General features: G+C 40.9%; 1 protein-coding gene across 3 annotated transcripts in view; it reads left to right on the forward strand.

Moving 5' to 3' along the window:
• Positions 1-17,152, forward strand: part of NELL1 (neural EGFL like 1) — an 876,810-nt gene that overhangs the window by 214,625 nt on the left and 645,033 nt on the right. For all 3 annotated transcript variants that reach the window (XM_042906351.1, XM_042906353.1, XM_042906352.1), the window contains exon 11: positions 2,086-2,185. In XM_042906351.1, the coding sequence (XP_042762285.1) occupies positions 2,086-2,185 (100 nt within the window). The remainder of the gene's footprint in view (positions 1-2,085; positions 2,186-17,152) is intronic.

Below are 17,152 nucleotides of genomic sequence, written 5' to 3' on the forward strand. Positions count from 1 at the left end.
ATCGCCCCAGGATCTCACCATCTAGACATAATTGTTTTTTTTGACAGCAAGAATGAAACTTATTGTCTCAATTTGAGTTCTGCTAAAAGCAGACCCTGAACTAAGGATTTCAGAACAAGGTAGGGCTCTCAGAAGCAACCAGTAAGGGTGTGGAGGATGAAGAATGGGGTAAGGCAAGGAACTGAGCGAGGGTGGGATTTGGGCTGAAAGGCCTCAAATACCCTGGTTCCAGGAGGGGTGCTGGAGTACTAATTGGACCCCAACTATTGTGTCCCCTTGAGGTAAAGAGCCTCCCATGCCTGTCATTCCCTGGCTTTGAGCTGTGGCGGTGGGGATGTACAATTTGTGGGTAACTCTGTCTGCTCTCTATTGTAGAGGCATTAACAGTAAGTAAGCATTTTGCTTTCCTGTGCATGAAAGCTTATGCTGCTGATCATAAAGTTATTAATGTCTATTGGTTCCGTTCCCTGTTGCAGAAATTAAGGCACAGCTGGTAGGCACCCTGGCCTAGGACCGGTGCCCCCCCAGTATGGCCTGGATGAGAATGGAACATAGCTGTGATGGAGAGTGAAGGTGCACAGGTAGCAGGCTGTATTCTCACATCTTAAGTCCCATTTTAAGATGGGAGAAAAGCAAGAGATCTGGATATCTTGGGACAGATTAAAAAAAATGAATGGCAAGGAGGACAAAAAGAAGACACTGCAAGGAACATTGGAAGCAGGACTGTTGGGGCTGAAAATCATGAGACAGGAGAGGAAACCATGGTGCAAATTTTCCAAATGGTGGATGAGTCGTTTAGAAATTAAATTTATATTTGATGTTTAGAGTTTTGTTTAGGTTCATAGTTAGGAGTAGATGTGCTTGATGAAATGGTTTCCTGCGAAACCAGTGGACCGTGGGGCCACTGGAATGCTAGTGTCTCAGAAATGGAAACCTCTGTATCGCCCCCATCTCTCCTGGCTAGCCAGCTCCATCCCATTCCCTCATTTATTTTGAGAAGTACCTTTTGGTCTTAAGTGAGACTCCTTTTCTCAAGCTGGCTTCTTAGTTGACTTAAATAGCCTCTTGGGAAGAGGAGAGAAAAGCTAAACATTCTAGATAAAATAAAAGACTCTCAAACCCTTTTTTATAGTAATTAATGGACTAATGTTTAGAGTTCACAGTACAACTAAATACAGATGCTAGTAATGCCACCAAAGACAACCTTTGGTGAAATGAGGTCTTAAAGATTCATCAGGTGAATATTTAAAAATCTATTGTAAGTGATTTTACTTACATATAGGGAGAAATCCAATACTCCTCCAACTCTCCATTCAGTTCATTCGTACTTGGATACCTTGGCTCTTGTCTATTTCCTCTGCCAGGAAAGTCTCCTCTTCCCCATTTCTTTATTCATCTTTGGCATCTTCCTTATAATTTCTTCCCACTTGAGCAGTAGCATTCTCCCATGACACATCATCATACCCTTTTTAGGACTTACTGTACTGCATAATAGTTAAGAGAGTTGTTTTGTTTTTGGGTTTTTTTTGCCCCCCTCCTTCCTGTATTCAGACTAGGAACTCCTCAAGGGCAAGGGAGAGGTCTTAAATTATCTTTGCGTTAATGGTTTGTGTGATCCAGGAGCACTGAAACTACCTCATAGCAGCCTATGAGAGCTCATTGTTCATAACTTCCCGACTCCAGTCAGTGATACTATGTTGTTAATTCAAAATTGGTCGTCATCGCGGTATTCATATCACAGAAGTCAGCAAACCGTACAAAGTAAGGCTCCCCCATTCAGCAGCCCATTGTGAACTTCCCAGCAATACCACTGTAGAGTGACCTTCTGCTACATAGAAGATACTCAAAACTTATTTGTTGAAGTTGAGGCTGTGTAGACCTAGAAAAAGAAATGTGCCTTCTCTTCCAGGAGTATCATCCTGGAAGTTCTATTTGCGACTTTGTCATTATTGTGGAATTCCTAGAAGTACTATTACTTACTGAAAGTTGTTATCACTGCAGGCTGTTAACAATGAGCATTTTATGTCTGTGTCATCAACTAAGAAATGTGAATGTTTTTTTGTTTCCTGATTATTTGGCTTCCAGGGTGGAGTTTTAGTAAAAATTACAGACGCATGCCCTCCTTTGAACTGCTCAGAAAAGGACCACATTCTCCCAGAGAATCAGTGCTGCAGTGTCTGTCGAGGTAAGTGGGCTTGGTGGTGGAGCGGTGCTTGGGATGAGGGTGGGGGGCATGAGGGCTTAATGAATAATGTGAAGATCGTAACATGGGTGCAAAACTCTGCTCTGCTATTTGCAAACTTGCGTATCCTATTTACCTTTCTCAGCCATAGTCTGAGCAGTTCTAAACCTGAGGGTAATAATAGTCTGTTTCACAGGACTGCTGGGAGGGTTAAATGCAAAAATGCATAAGTACCTAGCATCATGCTTAGCATGTGATAAATGTTCCATAAGTGACAATTCCTATAAAAAGAATGATAGTTCTTGCAATAATGGTTATTATAACCATTATCATTATTACATTTTCTCATGAGTGGCATTGGTAAGCAGACTGTTGAGCCTTTCCCATGGACCAATTCCTGTATCTAGCAGACAGGGGCTTCTAGTGGATCCTTATTTATAGGATTATATGCAACTTTTTTACTTTCGTGCAAGGAAAAAAGCTTTAGCTAAGTAACACCTAATTGCTAATTCATTCTGGAGCAGAAATTGTTTTGCTTCCTTTTCCTGGAATTTTCTCCTTTCCCAAAATTTGTCCTCTTTAAATTGTGGATCAGCTATCCCTTCATTTCTGAAAGGTCTTGCCCTGGCAGATTTTCTCCTGGATTAGGAGAACCTAAAATTCGTTTAAAATCTTACAAAACAAATCTGGTTAAACTCCTATCTATTTTTTGGAAACTATACCTGTCACACATCTTTCTTCACATTCTCAAATACCCGTGGAGTTGATCCTTTTTGGCTCCCTTTGAAGCTTCTACAGCATAGCAGATTTAGCTCTGGTTACCTTATATTTCACTTTTCTCTCGTTTTTCTCTAGCATAAGAGTTGGCACATATTTAATGTAAAGGGCCACAAAGTAAACATTTTAGGCTTTGTGGGCCATAAGGTTTCTGTTGTAAATATTCAACTCAGCTGTTTTGCAAAAGTAGCAGAGACATGGCACGATATCTACAGTGTGCTAAACAGAAAAAATATGCAGCCGAGAATCCTTTATCCAGCAAGTCTGTCATTTAGAATAGAAGGAGAGATAAAGGTCTTCCCAAACAAACAAAAACTGAAGGAATTTGTCACCACGAAACCAGCCCTACAAGAGATCCTAAGGGGGATCCTGTGAGACAAAGTACCAGAGACATCACTACAAGCATAAAACATACAGACATCAAAATGACTCTAAACCCATATCTTTCTATAATAACACTGAATGTAAATGGATTAAATGCGCCAACCAAAAGACATAGGGTATCAGAATGGATAAAAAAACAAGACCCATCTATTTGCTGTCTACAAGAGACTCATTTTAGATCTGAGGACACCTTTAGATTGAGAGTGAGGGGATGGAGAACTATTTATCATGCTACTGGAAGCCAAAAGAAAGCTGGAGTAGCCATACTTATATCAGACAAACTAGACTTTAAATTAAAGGCTGTAACAAGAGATGAAGAAGGGCAACTGATCCCATTCACAATTGCACCAAGAAGCATAAAATACCTAGGAATAAATCTAACCAAAGATGTAAAAGATCTGTATGCTGAAAACTATAGAAAGCTTATGCAGGTAATTGAAGAAGATATAAAGAAATGGAAAGACATTCCCTGCTCATGGATTGGAAGAATAAATATTGTCAAAATGTCAATACTACCCAAAGCTATCTACACATTCAATGCAATCCCAATCAAAATTGCACCAGCATTCTTCTCGAAACTAGAACAAGCAATCCTAAAATTCATATGGAACCACAAAAGGCCCCGAATAGCCAAAGTAATTTTGAAGAAGAAGACCAAAGCAGGAGGCATCACAATCCCAGACTTTAGCCTCTACTACAAAGCTGTCATCATCAAGACAGCATGGTATTGGCATAAAAACAGACACATAGACCAATGGAATAGAATAGAAACCCCAGAACTAGACCCACAAACGTATGGCCAACTCATCTTTGACAAAGCAGGAAAGAACATCCAATGGAAAAAAGACAGTCTCTTTAACAAATGGTGCTGGGAGAACTGGACAGCAACATGCAGAAGGTTGAAACTAGACCACTTTCTCACACCATTCACAAAAATAAACTCAAAATGGATAAAGGACCTGAATGTGAGACAGGAAACCATCAAAACCTTAGAGGAGAAAGCAGGAAAAGACCTCTCTGACCTCAGCCGTAGCAATCTCTTACTCGGCACATCCCCAAAGGCAAGGGAATTAAAAGCAAAAGTGAATTACTGGGACCTTATGAAGATAAAAAGCTTCTGCACAGCAAAGGAAACAACCAACAAAACTAAAAGGCAACCAACGGAATGGGAAAAGATATTTGCAAATGACACATCGGACAAAGGGCTAGTATCCAAAATCTATAAAGAGCTCATCAAACTCCACACCCGAAAAACAAATAACCCAGTGAAGAAATGGGCAGAAAACATGAATAGACACTTCTCTAAAGAAGACATCCGGATGGCCAACAGGCACATGAAAAGATGTTCAACGTCGCTCCTTATCAGGGAAATACAAATCAAAACCACACTCAGATACCACCTCACGCCAGTCAGAGTGGCCAAAATGAAGAAATCAGGAGACTATAGATGCTGGAGAGGATGTGGAGAAACAGGAACCCTCTTGCACTGTTGGTGGGAATGCAAATTGGTGCAGCCGCTCTGGAAAGCAGTGTGGAGGTTCCTCAGAAAATTAAAAATAGACCTACCCTATGACCCAGCAATAGCACTGCTAGGAATTTATCCAAGGGATACAGGAGTACTGATGCATAGGGGCACCTGTACCCCAATGTTTATAGCGGCACTCTCAACAATAGCCAAATTATGGAAAGAGCCTAAATGTCCATCAACTGATGAATGGATAAAGAAATTGTGGTTTATATACACAATGGAATACTACGTGGCAATGAGAAAAAATGAAATATGGCCTTTTGTAGCAACATGGATGGAACTGGAGAGTGTGATGCTAAGTGAAATAAGCCATACAGAGAAAGACAGATACCATATGGTTTCACTCTTATGTGGATCCTGAGAAACATAACAGAAACCCATGGGGGAGGGGAAGGAAAAAAAAAAAAAAAAGAGGTTAGAGTGGGAGAGAGCCAAAGCATTAGAGACTGTTAAAAACTGAGAACAAACTGAGGGTTGATGGGGGGGTGGGAGGGAGGGCAGGGTGGGTGATGGGTATTGAGGAGGGCACCTTTTGGGATGAGCACTGGGTGTTGTATGGAAACCAATTTGACAGTAAATTTCATATATTAAAAAATAAAAAAAAAAAAAAAAAAAAAAAAAAAATAAAAAAAAAAAGAGATGAAGAAGGGCATTATATAATAATCACAGGGTCTATCCATCAGGAAGAGCTAACTATTATAAATGTCTATGCGCCAAATACCGGAGCCCCCAGATATATAAAACAATTACTCATAAACATAAGCAACCTTATTGATAAGAATGTGGTCATTGCAGGGGACTTTAACACCCCACTTACAGAAATGGATAGATCATCTAGACACACAGTCAATAAAGAAACAAGGGCCCTGAATGATACATTGGATCAGATGGACTTGACAGATATATTTAGAACTCTGCATCCCAAAGCAACAGAATATACTTTCTTCTCGAGTGCACATGGAACATTCTCCAAGATAGATCATATACTGGGTCACAAAACAGACCTTCATAAGTTTACAAGAATTGAAATTATACCATGCATACTTTCAGACCACAATGCTATGAAGCTTGAAATCAACCACAGGAAAAAGTCTGGAAAACCTCCAAAAGCATGGAGGTTAAAGAACACCCTACTAACGAATGAGTGGGTCAGCCAGGCAATTAGAGAAGAAATTAAAAAATATATGGAAACAAACGAAAATGAAAATACAACAATCCAAACGCTTTGGGACGCAGCGAAGGCAGTCCTGAGAGGAAAATACATTGCAATCCAGGCCTATCTCAAGAAACAAGAAAAATCCCAAATACAAAATCTAACAGCACACCTAAAGGAAATAGAAGCAGAACAGCAAAGGCAGCCTAAACCCAGCAGAAGAAGAGAAATAATAAAGATCAGAGCAGAAATAAACAATATAGAATCTAAAAAAACTGTAGAGCAGATCAACGAAACCAAGAGTTGGTTTTTTGAAAAAATAAACAAAATTGACAAACCTCTAGCCAGGCTTCTCAAAAAGAAAAGGGAGATGACCCAAATAGATAAAATCATGAATGAAAATGGAATTATTACAACCAATCCCTCAGAGATACAAACAATTATCAGGGAATACTATGAAAAATTATATGCCAACAAATTGGACAACCTTGAAGAAATGGACAAGTTCCTAAACACCCACACTCTTCCAAAACTCAATCAGGAGGAAATAGAAAGCTTGAACAGACCCATAACCAGCAAAGAAATTGAATCGGTTATCAAAAATCTCCCAACAAATAAGAGTCCAGGACCAGATGGCTTCCCAGGGGAGTTCTACCAGACGTTTAAAGCAGAGATAATACCTATCCTTCTCAAGCTATTCCAAGAAATAGAAAGGGAAGGAAAACTTCCAGACTCATTCTATGAAGCCAGTATTACTTTGATTCCTAAACCAGACAGAGACCCAGTAAAAAAAGAGAACTACAGGCCAATATCCCTGATGAATATGGATGCAAAAATTCTTAATAAGATACTAGCAAATCGAATTCAACAGCATATAAAAAGAATTATTCACCATGATCAAGTGGGATTCATTCCTGGGATGCAGGGCTGGTTCAACATTCGCAAATCGATCAACGTGATACATCACATTAACAAAAAAAAAGAGAAGAACCATATGATCCTGTCAATCGATGCAGAAAAGGCCTTTGACAAAATCCAGCACCCTTTCTTAATAAAAACCCTTGAGAAAGTCGGGATAGAAGGAACATACTTAAAGATCATAAAGGCCATTTATGAAAAGCCCACAGCTAACATCATCCTCAACGGGGAAAAACTGAGAGCTTTTTCCCTGAGATCAGGAACACGACAAGGATGCCCACTCTCACCGCTGTTGTTTAATATAGTGCTGGAAGTTCTAGCATCAGCAATCAGACAACAAAAGGAAATCAAAGGCATCAAAATTGGCAAAGATGAAGTCAAGCTTTCGCTTTTTGCAGATGACATGATATTATACATGGAAAATCCGATAGACTCCACCAAAAGTCTGCTAGAACTGATACATGAATTCAGCAAAGTTGCAGGATACAAAATCAATGTGCAGAAATCAGTTGCATTCTTATACACTAACAATGAAGCAACAAAAAGACAAATGAAGAAACTGATCCCATTCACAATTGCACCAAGAAGCATAAAATACCTAGGAATAAATCTAACCAAAGATGTAAAAGATCTGTATGCTGAAAACTATAGAAAGCTTATGCAGGTAATTGAAGAAGATATAAAGAAATGGAAAGACATTCCCTGCTCATGGATTGGAAGAATAAATATTGTCAAAATGTCAATACTACCCAAAGCTATCTACACATTCAATGCAATCCCAATCAAAATTGCACCAGCATTCTTCTCGAAACTAGAACAAGCAATCCTAAAATTCATATGGAACCACAAAAGGCCCCGAATAGCCAAAGTCATTTTGAAGAAGAAGACCAAAGCAGGAGGCATCACAATCCCAGACTTTAGCCTCTACTACAAAGCTGTCATCATCAAGACAGCATGGTATTGGCATAAAAACAGACACATAGACCAATGGAATAGAATAGAAACCCCAGAACTAGACCCACAAACGTATGGCCAACTCATCTTTGACAAAGCAGGAAAGAACATCCAGTGGAAAAAAGACAGTCTCTTTAACAAATGGTGCTGGGAGAACTGGACAGCAACATGCAGAAGGTTGAAACTAGACCACTTTCTCACACCATTCACAAAAATAAACTCAAAATGGATAAAGGACCTGAATGTGAGACAGGAAACCATCAAAACCTTAGAGGAGAAAGCAGGAAAAGACCTCTCTGACCTCAGCCGTAGCAATCTCTTACTCGGCACATCCCCAAAGGCAAGGGAATTAAAAGCAAAAGTGAATTACTGCGACCTTATGAAGATAAAAAGCTTCTGCACAGCAAAGGAAACAACCAACAAAACTAAAAGGCAACCAACGGAATGGGAAAAGATATTTGCAAATGACACATCGGACAAAGGGCTAGTATCCAAAATCTATAAAGAGCTCACCAAACTCCACACCCGAAAAACAAATAACCCAGTGAAGAAATGGGCAGAAAACATGAATAGACACTTCTCTAAAGAAGACATCCGGATGGCCAACAGGCACATGAAAAGATGTTCAACGTCACTCCTTATCAGGGAAATACAAATCAAAACCACACTCAGATACCACCTCACGCCAGTCAGAGTGGCCAAAATGAAGAAATCAGGAGACTATAGATGCTGGAGAGGATGTGGAGAAACAGGAACCCTCTTGCACTGTTGGTGGGAATGCAAATTGGTGCAGCCTCTCTGGAAAGCAGTGTGGAGGTTCCTCAGAAAATTAAAAATAGACCTACCCTATGACCCAGCAATAGCACTGCTAGGAATTTATCCAAGGGATACAGGAGTACTGATGCATAGGGGCACTTGTACCCCAGTGTTTATAGCAGCACTCTCAACAATAGCCAAATTATGGAAAGAGCCTAAATGTCCATCAACTGATGAATGGATAAAGAAATTGTGGTTTATATACACAATGGAATACTACATGGCAATGAGAAAAAATGAAATATGGCCTTTTGTAGCAACATGGATGGAACTGGAGAGTGTGATGCTAAGTGAAATAAGCCATACAGAGAAAGACAGATACCATATGGTTTCACTCTTATGTGGATCCTGAGAAACGTAACAGAAACCCATGGGGGAGGGGAAGGAAAAAAAAAAAAAAAAAAAAAAAGGTTAGAGTGGGAGAGAGCCAAAGCATAAGAGACTGTTAAAAACCGAGAACAAACTGAGGGTTGATGGGGGGTGGGAGGGAGGGCAGGGTGGTGATGGGTATTGAGGAGGGCACCTTTTGGGATGAGCACTGGGTGTTGTATGGAAACCAATTTGACAGTAAATTTCATATATTAAAAAATAAAAATAAAAAAAAAATAAAAAAAAAAAATAAAAGAAATTAAAAAAAAAAAAAAAAGTAGCAGAGACAATGGGTAAATAAATGGGTGTGGCTATTCAAATAAAATTTTATTTATAAGAACAGGTGGCAACCTGTAATTTGTTGATCCTCTCCTCTAGCATCTTCTGATCTATAGAAATGTTGTATATTTTATCATGGAGTGTTCAGCTTATGCAGAGATTTCTCTGCTTGGTCTTTAGAAAGTTGTATTTTGGTAAAATTCCTAGGAAAACGTAGTGTGTTGATAGCCAAGAATAGCTAACGATGCCATCAGAAAATCTGCCCTGATTTTTCTGCCTTTTGGAAATAAGCATGTTTGCAGCCAGGACGCTTTAGAAACACCTAAAGATTGACTGGAATTTTCAGAGGGATGCATTTATTGGTAACGGATAGGGTTGTTAGGTAGGTCTTATAATTTAATGCAAAATCCGTTACTTGCTATTTGTTGAAGTGCCAAGTGAGACTCAGTTTATGTAAATCCTTCCTGATTTATGGTTTCATTAGAGCAGAATCATTGATTATCCCACAGAAATTCAAGAGGAATGTCATTGCTCTGACCCAATTTACAATAGACCTCGTGCCCCTGCTTCTGCTAATACTTCTCCAGAAGGCGTGCACGCCTTTACCAGTGAAGATGTTGACAGGTGTGACCTCTCACTGAAAAATAGACTCATTCAAGGCCCCATTGCTGCAACCTGGTGGCTTTTACCAAACCTGACATGACTTTGAGGGAAAAGTGGGAAGCAGGAGTAACACTTCCTAGATTAGATCATAGCTAGGACCAATTTGTGAAATCGGGGCTTTTCTTCCTTCTCCTATCTGCTGCTTTCTGAGGCAGGAAACTACCAGCTTTGTTGGGAGGGGGCTGTTTGCTGATAGTTCTTTCGGAGGTGTCTGTATCAGATAGGGTTATTTATGCTTTTCGACAACTCTGCATTTTGATAGGAATGAGAGATCGTCTTCAGGAAAGATACGGTGGTGAAAGAGTTGAATTGACCCATTTGGATATCTGGATTTTCTTAGGTTTCTCCTCTTGACTCCCACCTCAGCGTTCAGACACTGGAGTGAAGAGAATGTTATGTTAGACAAAGGCCCTTTTCAGCACCATTTACTCTGTACCATGACCTCTGTTGACCCCAAGTAGAGCAGAGCCCAGAACATCCTGCTCGCCTGTCCACATGCTGGGGCTTGCTCTGCACAGCAGAGAATCAGAAAAGGTGCATTTTCCTGTGCAGTGGGTTATTCTCTTTATTATGAAAACACAAAATTTATATGTTGGTTGACAAAAAGGCAACTCAGGAGACTTCTAAGGTCTGCTGTCTCAAACTGTGCTCTCCATGAATTTTATTCCAGATCTCTTAATCCAATTATTTCCCAAGAACATCTTTAGAAGTAGCATAATAGTCTTTCCTAATACCATGGGAAATATTTTTCTCCTTGGATTTATAGTTGTCTTTTACCTTTTCCTCTGTGTTTCCTGTGTCTTGCAAGAAGAGGAGAGGTTGGTTCGTTTCTGTTCTGACAAGACGTGCAAAGCCCAATGGGCCTCTTCTAAGGCATATTATTCAGTTCTTCACCACTCCCCACCCCACCATCCTTTCCCCTCTCTAAAACAGAAAGTAATGAAAAGGTGACAAACACTCAATTTCTATGTAAAGTAATTTTTACCCTGCATATGGAGAGGCTGTACCATTTGCTTTGTGAATTGAGATTGTCTCCTGACGGGCAGGCAGTAAGTGAGCAGAGAGGCGGGCCTCTGATGACCTGAGATGTGTATTTCAGGGATGACCACAGTGGTGTGATTTCAGCTGTATGGTTTCTGCCACCCTGCTGTTATTGATTACAGAAACTGAAGTGGCTGTAGCCTCTCTCAATACCTCCATGAAGGCCCTTCAATTAGCATATTTATCATCTCTCTCTGTCTTACTGTGGATGTCAGGTCATTAGTCTGAGGAAAATCACCCCATGAGAGCTTATCATTCCTTAGCAATCTGAGTCACAATCTTCCTTGGGCCTGTTTAGGGAATGGAAGTTTTCTGAGGTTTGTCTTCATTAGGCCTCCAATGAGCCATCCTACCTGAGGAGGTTTAGACTGGGAATTTGAGAAGGCACAGAGAGTGCTCTGTGCTTTCTGACCCCAGTTGGCTGGCTATATGATATGCATAAAATGCTCTAACTTTTAAAATTGCATTTGTTTTAATGATTATATTTTATGAATTCTTTAAATGTAGGAGATAAGGTAGGTGAAAATACATTCTTACCACATAGAATAATTCTATCACTGTCAGGTCAGTGACTTCGAAGGAAATGATTTTCAGTACCAGATATTCAATAGACTCTGTATATTTCACATAGGAAATAATGTTGAACCCATTTTGCTGAGTTCTGACCATTTCGCTTGAGTTATAACTTGGTGACATGATTCTGAAACTCATTTTATTCCAGTCATGCCTATTTTCTTATATGGTTACACATTTTGCCTCTGCCCCCCACCCCCTGACTGATCCAGGAGAGAGATGAAGATTTTCACTGAGTTTTTCTCTTTGTGGGAATTAAACCTAAGACCGTAAAGAGTAACAGGCTCTGACTGACTTACGATGTTCATTGTACCAACACAACTGATATCCAGACTCTAGGGGCGTGGCACTTTGTCTCTATAAATCTTGGGCCATGCCACATGCTGTAACAAATTCCTGGGCCCTTTAAAGGGAAATGAAGGTAATCAGCTGAATTGGTGGTTAAAGCCACATGGCTGTTGGTACACCCGGGATGTCCCTAAGGAAGGGACAATAGGACAGTTAGGGAAGATACCTGCCAAAAGACCCAAAGTGATGGACGTTGGCAGGAAGAGGCCATTTTGCAATTGCTGAGGTCCCAAGGTATCCATTACCACCCAGAACATCCCCGTTCCCCTTTGCAGTTTCTCTCTGATGCTTCAGGACAGTTTGTGCCGGCAGTGTGAAATTTCTTTACCTTCCTCATGACGTTAAGGCAATGACTGTAGCAGGAGCGTGACCACTTAAAGTGTGAGCCCATAAGGTGGTGAAGGGGGAGTGGGCCCCGGAGTGACACCGATGCCTGTGCCCGGAAGAAGTAATAAAAGTGTGAATGTAACCTCAGCAGAAAAAAGAGTGCCCCTGAATTGGCAGTGGTCTCAGTTAAAGGGGGGCAAAAAGCTACGAACCTTGACTGTGCATCCTCCAGTTGCTCCAGGAAACGACACTGATCATTTGACACATTCCAGAATTCTTGACACACACCTCAGGGTTTTATGCCCCTCATAATTTGGCTCTAATTGTATCTTCAAGGTTGCCAGTGACTTTGGAGGGTTTTTGTGGCTTGTTTAAGATTTTCGGTGTTGGGGAAAAAATTCTTGCCCACATCTGTTCCCAGTGTGTTTATCTGTAATTTTAATTCATGCTCACTTGCCTTGTCATCTGGTCTGGACTGAAATGAGTTGAGATTATTTGTACTATTTAAGATTTTATGCCCTCAATTAAATCCTCCCAAACACTCTTGGCATCTTATGATTTTCCCCCCTGGTCTTCCTCGTCATTCTAGTCTCCAGCAGAATTTGTAATTGAAATGGTTTTAGAGAGAGGACTTTAGGGTATTTGAGGTCAAAAGAGGCTCTTGATGAGTATATCATCTAGCACCTAAATGGAGGAACTGGCAGTTAACAGCTGGGGCAGGTTCTGTGTGTACTGGTAGATGGAGTCTGATCAAAATCCCTGCAGCCATGGGCTGAAGTGGATCGTAAAGACAGGGCTCTCCGTTTAACCGTTGAGGCTGGGAGCAGAGGGCATTTGAAGAGTACTGTCTCTGGAGTCTGTGACATCTGTGGCCCCAGAAGTGCTGCAGTATATTGGGACCCACAGAGCCTCTGGAAGAGGGCACATTGTCCCAGACAGAAGACTTGAAACTAAGGTCAGGCTTCCTTGGACAAATAGACCCTTAAGTGTTGATTATTGCAGAGGAAATGGATTGTTCTCTAAGACAGAACCTGTAAGGATCCAGAGCTCAGTCACTAGCAGGCTCATCCTGTTGGCCTAACCATTGTGGACAAGGAGAAAGGAATGTCCTCACCCCCAAGGGCCCAGGCTTCTATGGTGTATGTGTTGGTTGTGGAGTACATGTGGGTGTTCAATTGTCATAAGATATAGTTGGGCCATATCCCTCCTAGCTGGTCCATGGGTGGAGAGATTCCATACCAATGAGGCACATGCAATATACTGTACTTAGTATACCTTAGCCGCTATATAACTGCCAAGGTTCGGCATCAGTGATGTGAGAGGTACTGGCTTTCTAGGATTTGAGTTAAGAGTGCATTTTTACATCATCCAGGTACATCATTTCAGAGGCAACTTGCCTACCTGCTGGGGGGCACATTAGTGGTAGGAGATTGAGGGTAGGAAAAGGTGCTCTATGTGGAATCCAACTTTTATGTTAGAGAAACCATCTTGCCCAAGGATGGTGGCCTATTCGTTCCTTATTGTGGAAGAAGTCACAGTAGCAGATCATAAAGGTACTTGTCCGTTACTGGCTGTAGAAGCCAGAGGTGAAGCAGGATGGGTGGATGGTTTTGGTAAAATTATAAAAGGGTATGGAGTGGGATCTAGAGAGTGGCAGTGCATGTGTGGGGGCTCCTTTTAATAGGTGGGGTTTATCATATGCAGATAAGGCCAGTGGCTTTAAAGACAGCAAGTTGTTTGACAGGTGTTATGGTCTTTCACTGACAGCAGAGTTCTAGATACAGGGCCACTAGGCAGAGTCCACATTTTCGATTACTCCCAACTAAAAAAATGTGACCTCAGGGTTTCTGTCACTCCATTAATTTCCTTGAACATGTTATGGGTACATGCGGCTTCATGTGTTTAGAACTCCCATCCTTTAGTCAGCTTCACTCAGCCTTTAAATTGCTTCGGATCTTGTGTTATGACCCTTCTCTGTGATATGCTCTTGAAGCACCTTGTTCTCCATCACATCATCTCCTTCTAATCCGATACTCAGCATCGGTCATTTTTGCTAGAGGGTCAGATGACTAAGAACATCATTATGCTGTTGACAGCATTTTTTAAATTCTATGCCTATTGCCTAGCACAGTGCCCGGGCACCTGCTAAGTGCTCAATAAATACTTGTCAAATGAATGCACGGTGCCTCTCCTGGGAACTAAAACAGGTATTTGAGTAAACGTTGGAACCTGATTTCTGCAGATTATGTGCCTTCCTCTGAGGATCTGCTCATGTTCACCATTTGAACGTGAGCTCCAAGTAGGTCTCACTCAGATTAGTATCTTGTTGAGGGCTGATGTTCTGTTGTGTGATTAAGTTGTTTTACTTCTGACGTAGAGTGTCCAGGCAGCAAGTTGTCAAGGAATGTGTGACCTGGAGAAAGAAACAAAGTTTGTTCTTTTGGTAAAATCGAGGTGTGCCGTGGATTCGAAAATGCTAATGGCTGGTGGAGTCCTGATCTCTTATCTTTCCTGGAATGTCCCTTGATGATTAAAATCACGTCTGGGCAGGGGCGCCTGGGTGGCGCAGTCGGTTAAGCGTCCGACTTCAGCCAGGTCACGATCTCGCGGTCCGTGAGTTCGAGCCCCGCGTCAGGCTCTGGGCTGATGGCTCGGAGCCTGGAGCCTGTTTCCGATTCTGTGTCTCCCTCTCTCTCTGCCCCTCCCCCGTTCATGCTCTGTCTCTCTCTGTCCCAAAAATAAATAAAAAACGTTGAAAAAAAATTAAAAAAAAAAAAAATCACGTCTGGGCAGTCATGTGGGGCGGGGTGGAGAGACAGGTGTTAGAATCATATTTGGATTTATATCTCTATTTTACCCATCACCGTTTAGCTATGTAACCACGGAGGAGGTAGTTAACATCTTTGAGCCTTGGTATATTTGTCTTTAAAATACTTTGAATTCTTCTTCTGGAGAACTGAGAGGATTTAGTCATTAACTAAACAAATATTTATTGACGACCTATAATGTGTTGGATATTGCTATGGGCACAAGGTGACCAATCTTTCATAGTCCTTTCCTTTGAAGAAGTGAGCTTCTAATGGGGAGGTAAACATTGAATAAACACAGAAATAAATATACAGTAATTGTGATCACTACTATGAACAAGAATAATAGGATGTATGGAAGAAAATAATGGGGATTTCTTTAGACTTGGGAGACCAGGGAGTCTTTTCTGAAGAGCTTGTGGTTAAGCTGGGACTTAAAGACTGAGTAGAAACTACTCTGGCAGGGGTGTTGTGAGTTGGTGGAACAAGTTTACAAAGACTCTGAATCGGGAGAGGTTGGAACAGTAGAAGAATTAAAAGAAAGACTGATGTGGTTGGAGAGAAATGATGGAGAGAGAGAAAGGGCCTTCTTTGTTGCCACAAGACCAAGTTAAAGATTTTGTATTTCTCGCAAGTAAAATGGAAGCCCTGGGAAGGTTTTTAAGGGGGAGAAGGACACGTTCCAATATGTGTTTTAAAAGGATCCCTTTGTGTATAAAATGGATTAGTGACTGGGCAAAAAGGGCACAGGGAGGCACATGAGGCCCTGTCTATTTGAGAGATGGTAATAGTTTGGAGTACAATGGGCTTTTCTTACTGTTGTGGAGGAGAAAATGTTATGTTCAGGAGATACATACAACATAAAATTAATATACACAACCCAGTTTTAGAACATTGATTCTCTGCCCAGTGATGTACAGTTGTAGTAAATTGTAACTTGACCTGAGCAGGCAACTTCTCTTTCTTCTCTCTAGCCCTCACCACTGTTGAGAAGTGTCAGGGTCTCATTTTCATGGTGTTTTAAAAATTTCCCCTAAGTTTCATTCCAGGATGGTTTTGTTGATTATTTTTTTCTCTAGTCTTTATATTTTAAAGTTAAGGAAATTGATGTGATTTTGATTATTAGCAACTTCGGCTTGGGCTGGTAGTTTTGTGGTTTAAACCTAAAAGGTGGAACTCTCAAAAAAGAAAATCTTTTCAGTGGGTTTATCTAGGTCGATGTACTATATTACATGTAAAAGATGTCTGTAAAAATTGACACAGGGGGTGCCTGGGTGGCCCAGTCGGGTAAGTGTCCAACTTTGGCTCAGGTCATGACCTCACGGTTAGTGAGTTCGAGCCCTGCATCAGGCTCTGTGCTGACAGCTCAGAGCCAGGAGCCTGCTTCAGATTCTGTGTCTTCCTCTGTCTTTGCCCTTTCCCTGCTTATGTGCAGTCTCTCGTTCTCTAAAATAAATAAGCCTCAAAAAATTTTTAAAAAGCTACCTTTTAAAAAATTGACTGTATTTTCAATTTATATTTCCTAATAGTAAAGCACGTGAAGAACAACACGTGGCATTACCATATACTTTTATTATAATTTCATAACTCTGTACCTAGTGATAAAGATTGAATTGTGTTAGAGAAATTGGCCATATATTTGCATCCAGAGAAACATGGTATACTTCTCTGTATATTTATATAGATTCCTTTGTTCCATATCACATGTACTTAGATATGATATAAATTTAAGTGTTTGAAGTCACTTAGACTCTTGCCATATTAGGAACTTGGGAAGGTTCAGTATTTGAGGGGTCAGGACAAAGATGATTCCCAGTGTTCTGGTTTAGGTGGATAAAGGTGTGGCAGATGGGTATGGAGAGTCTGGGAGCTTGGATTTGAGAAGTAAGATCAAGAGTTTAGTTCTGGCTGGGGGAGCTATGAGTGCCTGCGAGGACATCCAGATGGATTGCCAGGTGGCTGTTGGCTATGATAACCTGTAAAGTGGGGTATGCTGGATAGTCAGTGCTATTTCCTGTGCCCTTACAGAGGAC

This window comes from Panthera leo, chromosome D1 (genome assembly GCF_018350215.1).
Source record: "Panthera leo isolate Ple1 chromosome D1, P.leo_Ple1_pat1.1, whole genome shotgun sequence".
Lineage (NCBI taxonomy): Eukaryota > Metazoa > Chordata > Mammalia > Carnivora > Felidae > Panthera > Panthera leo.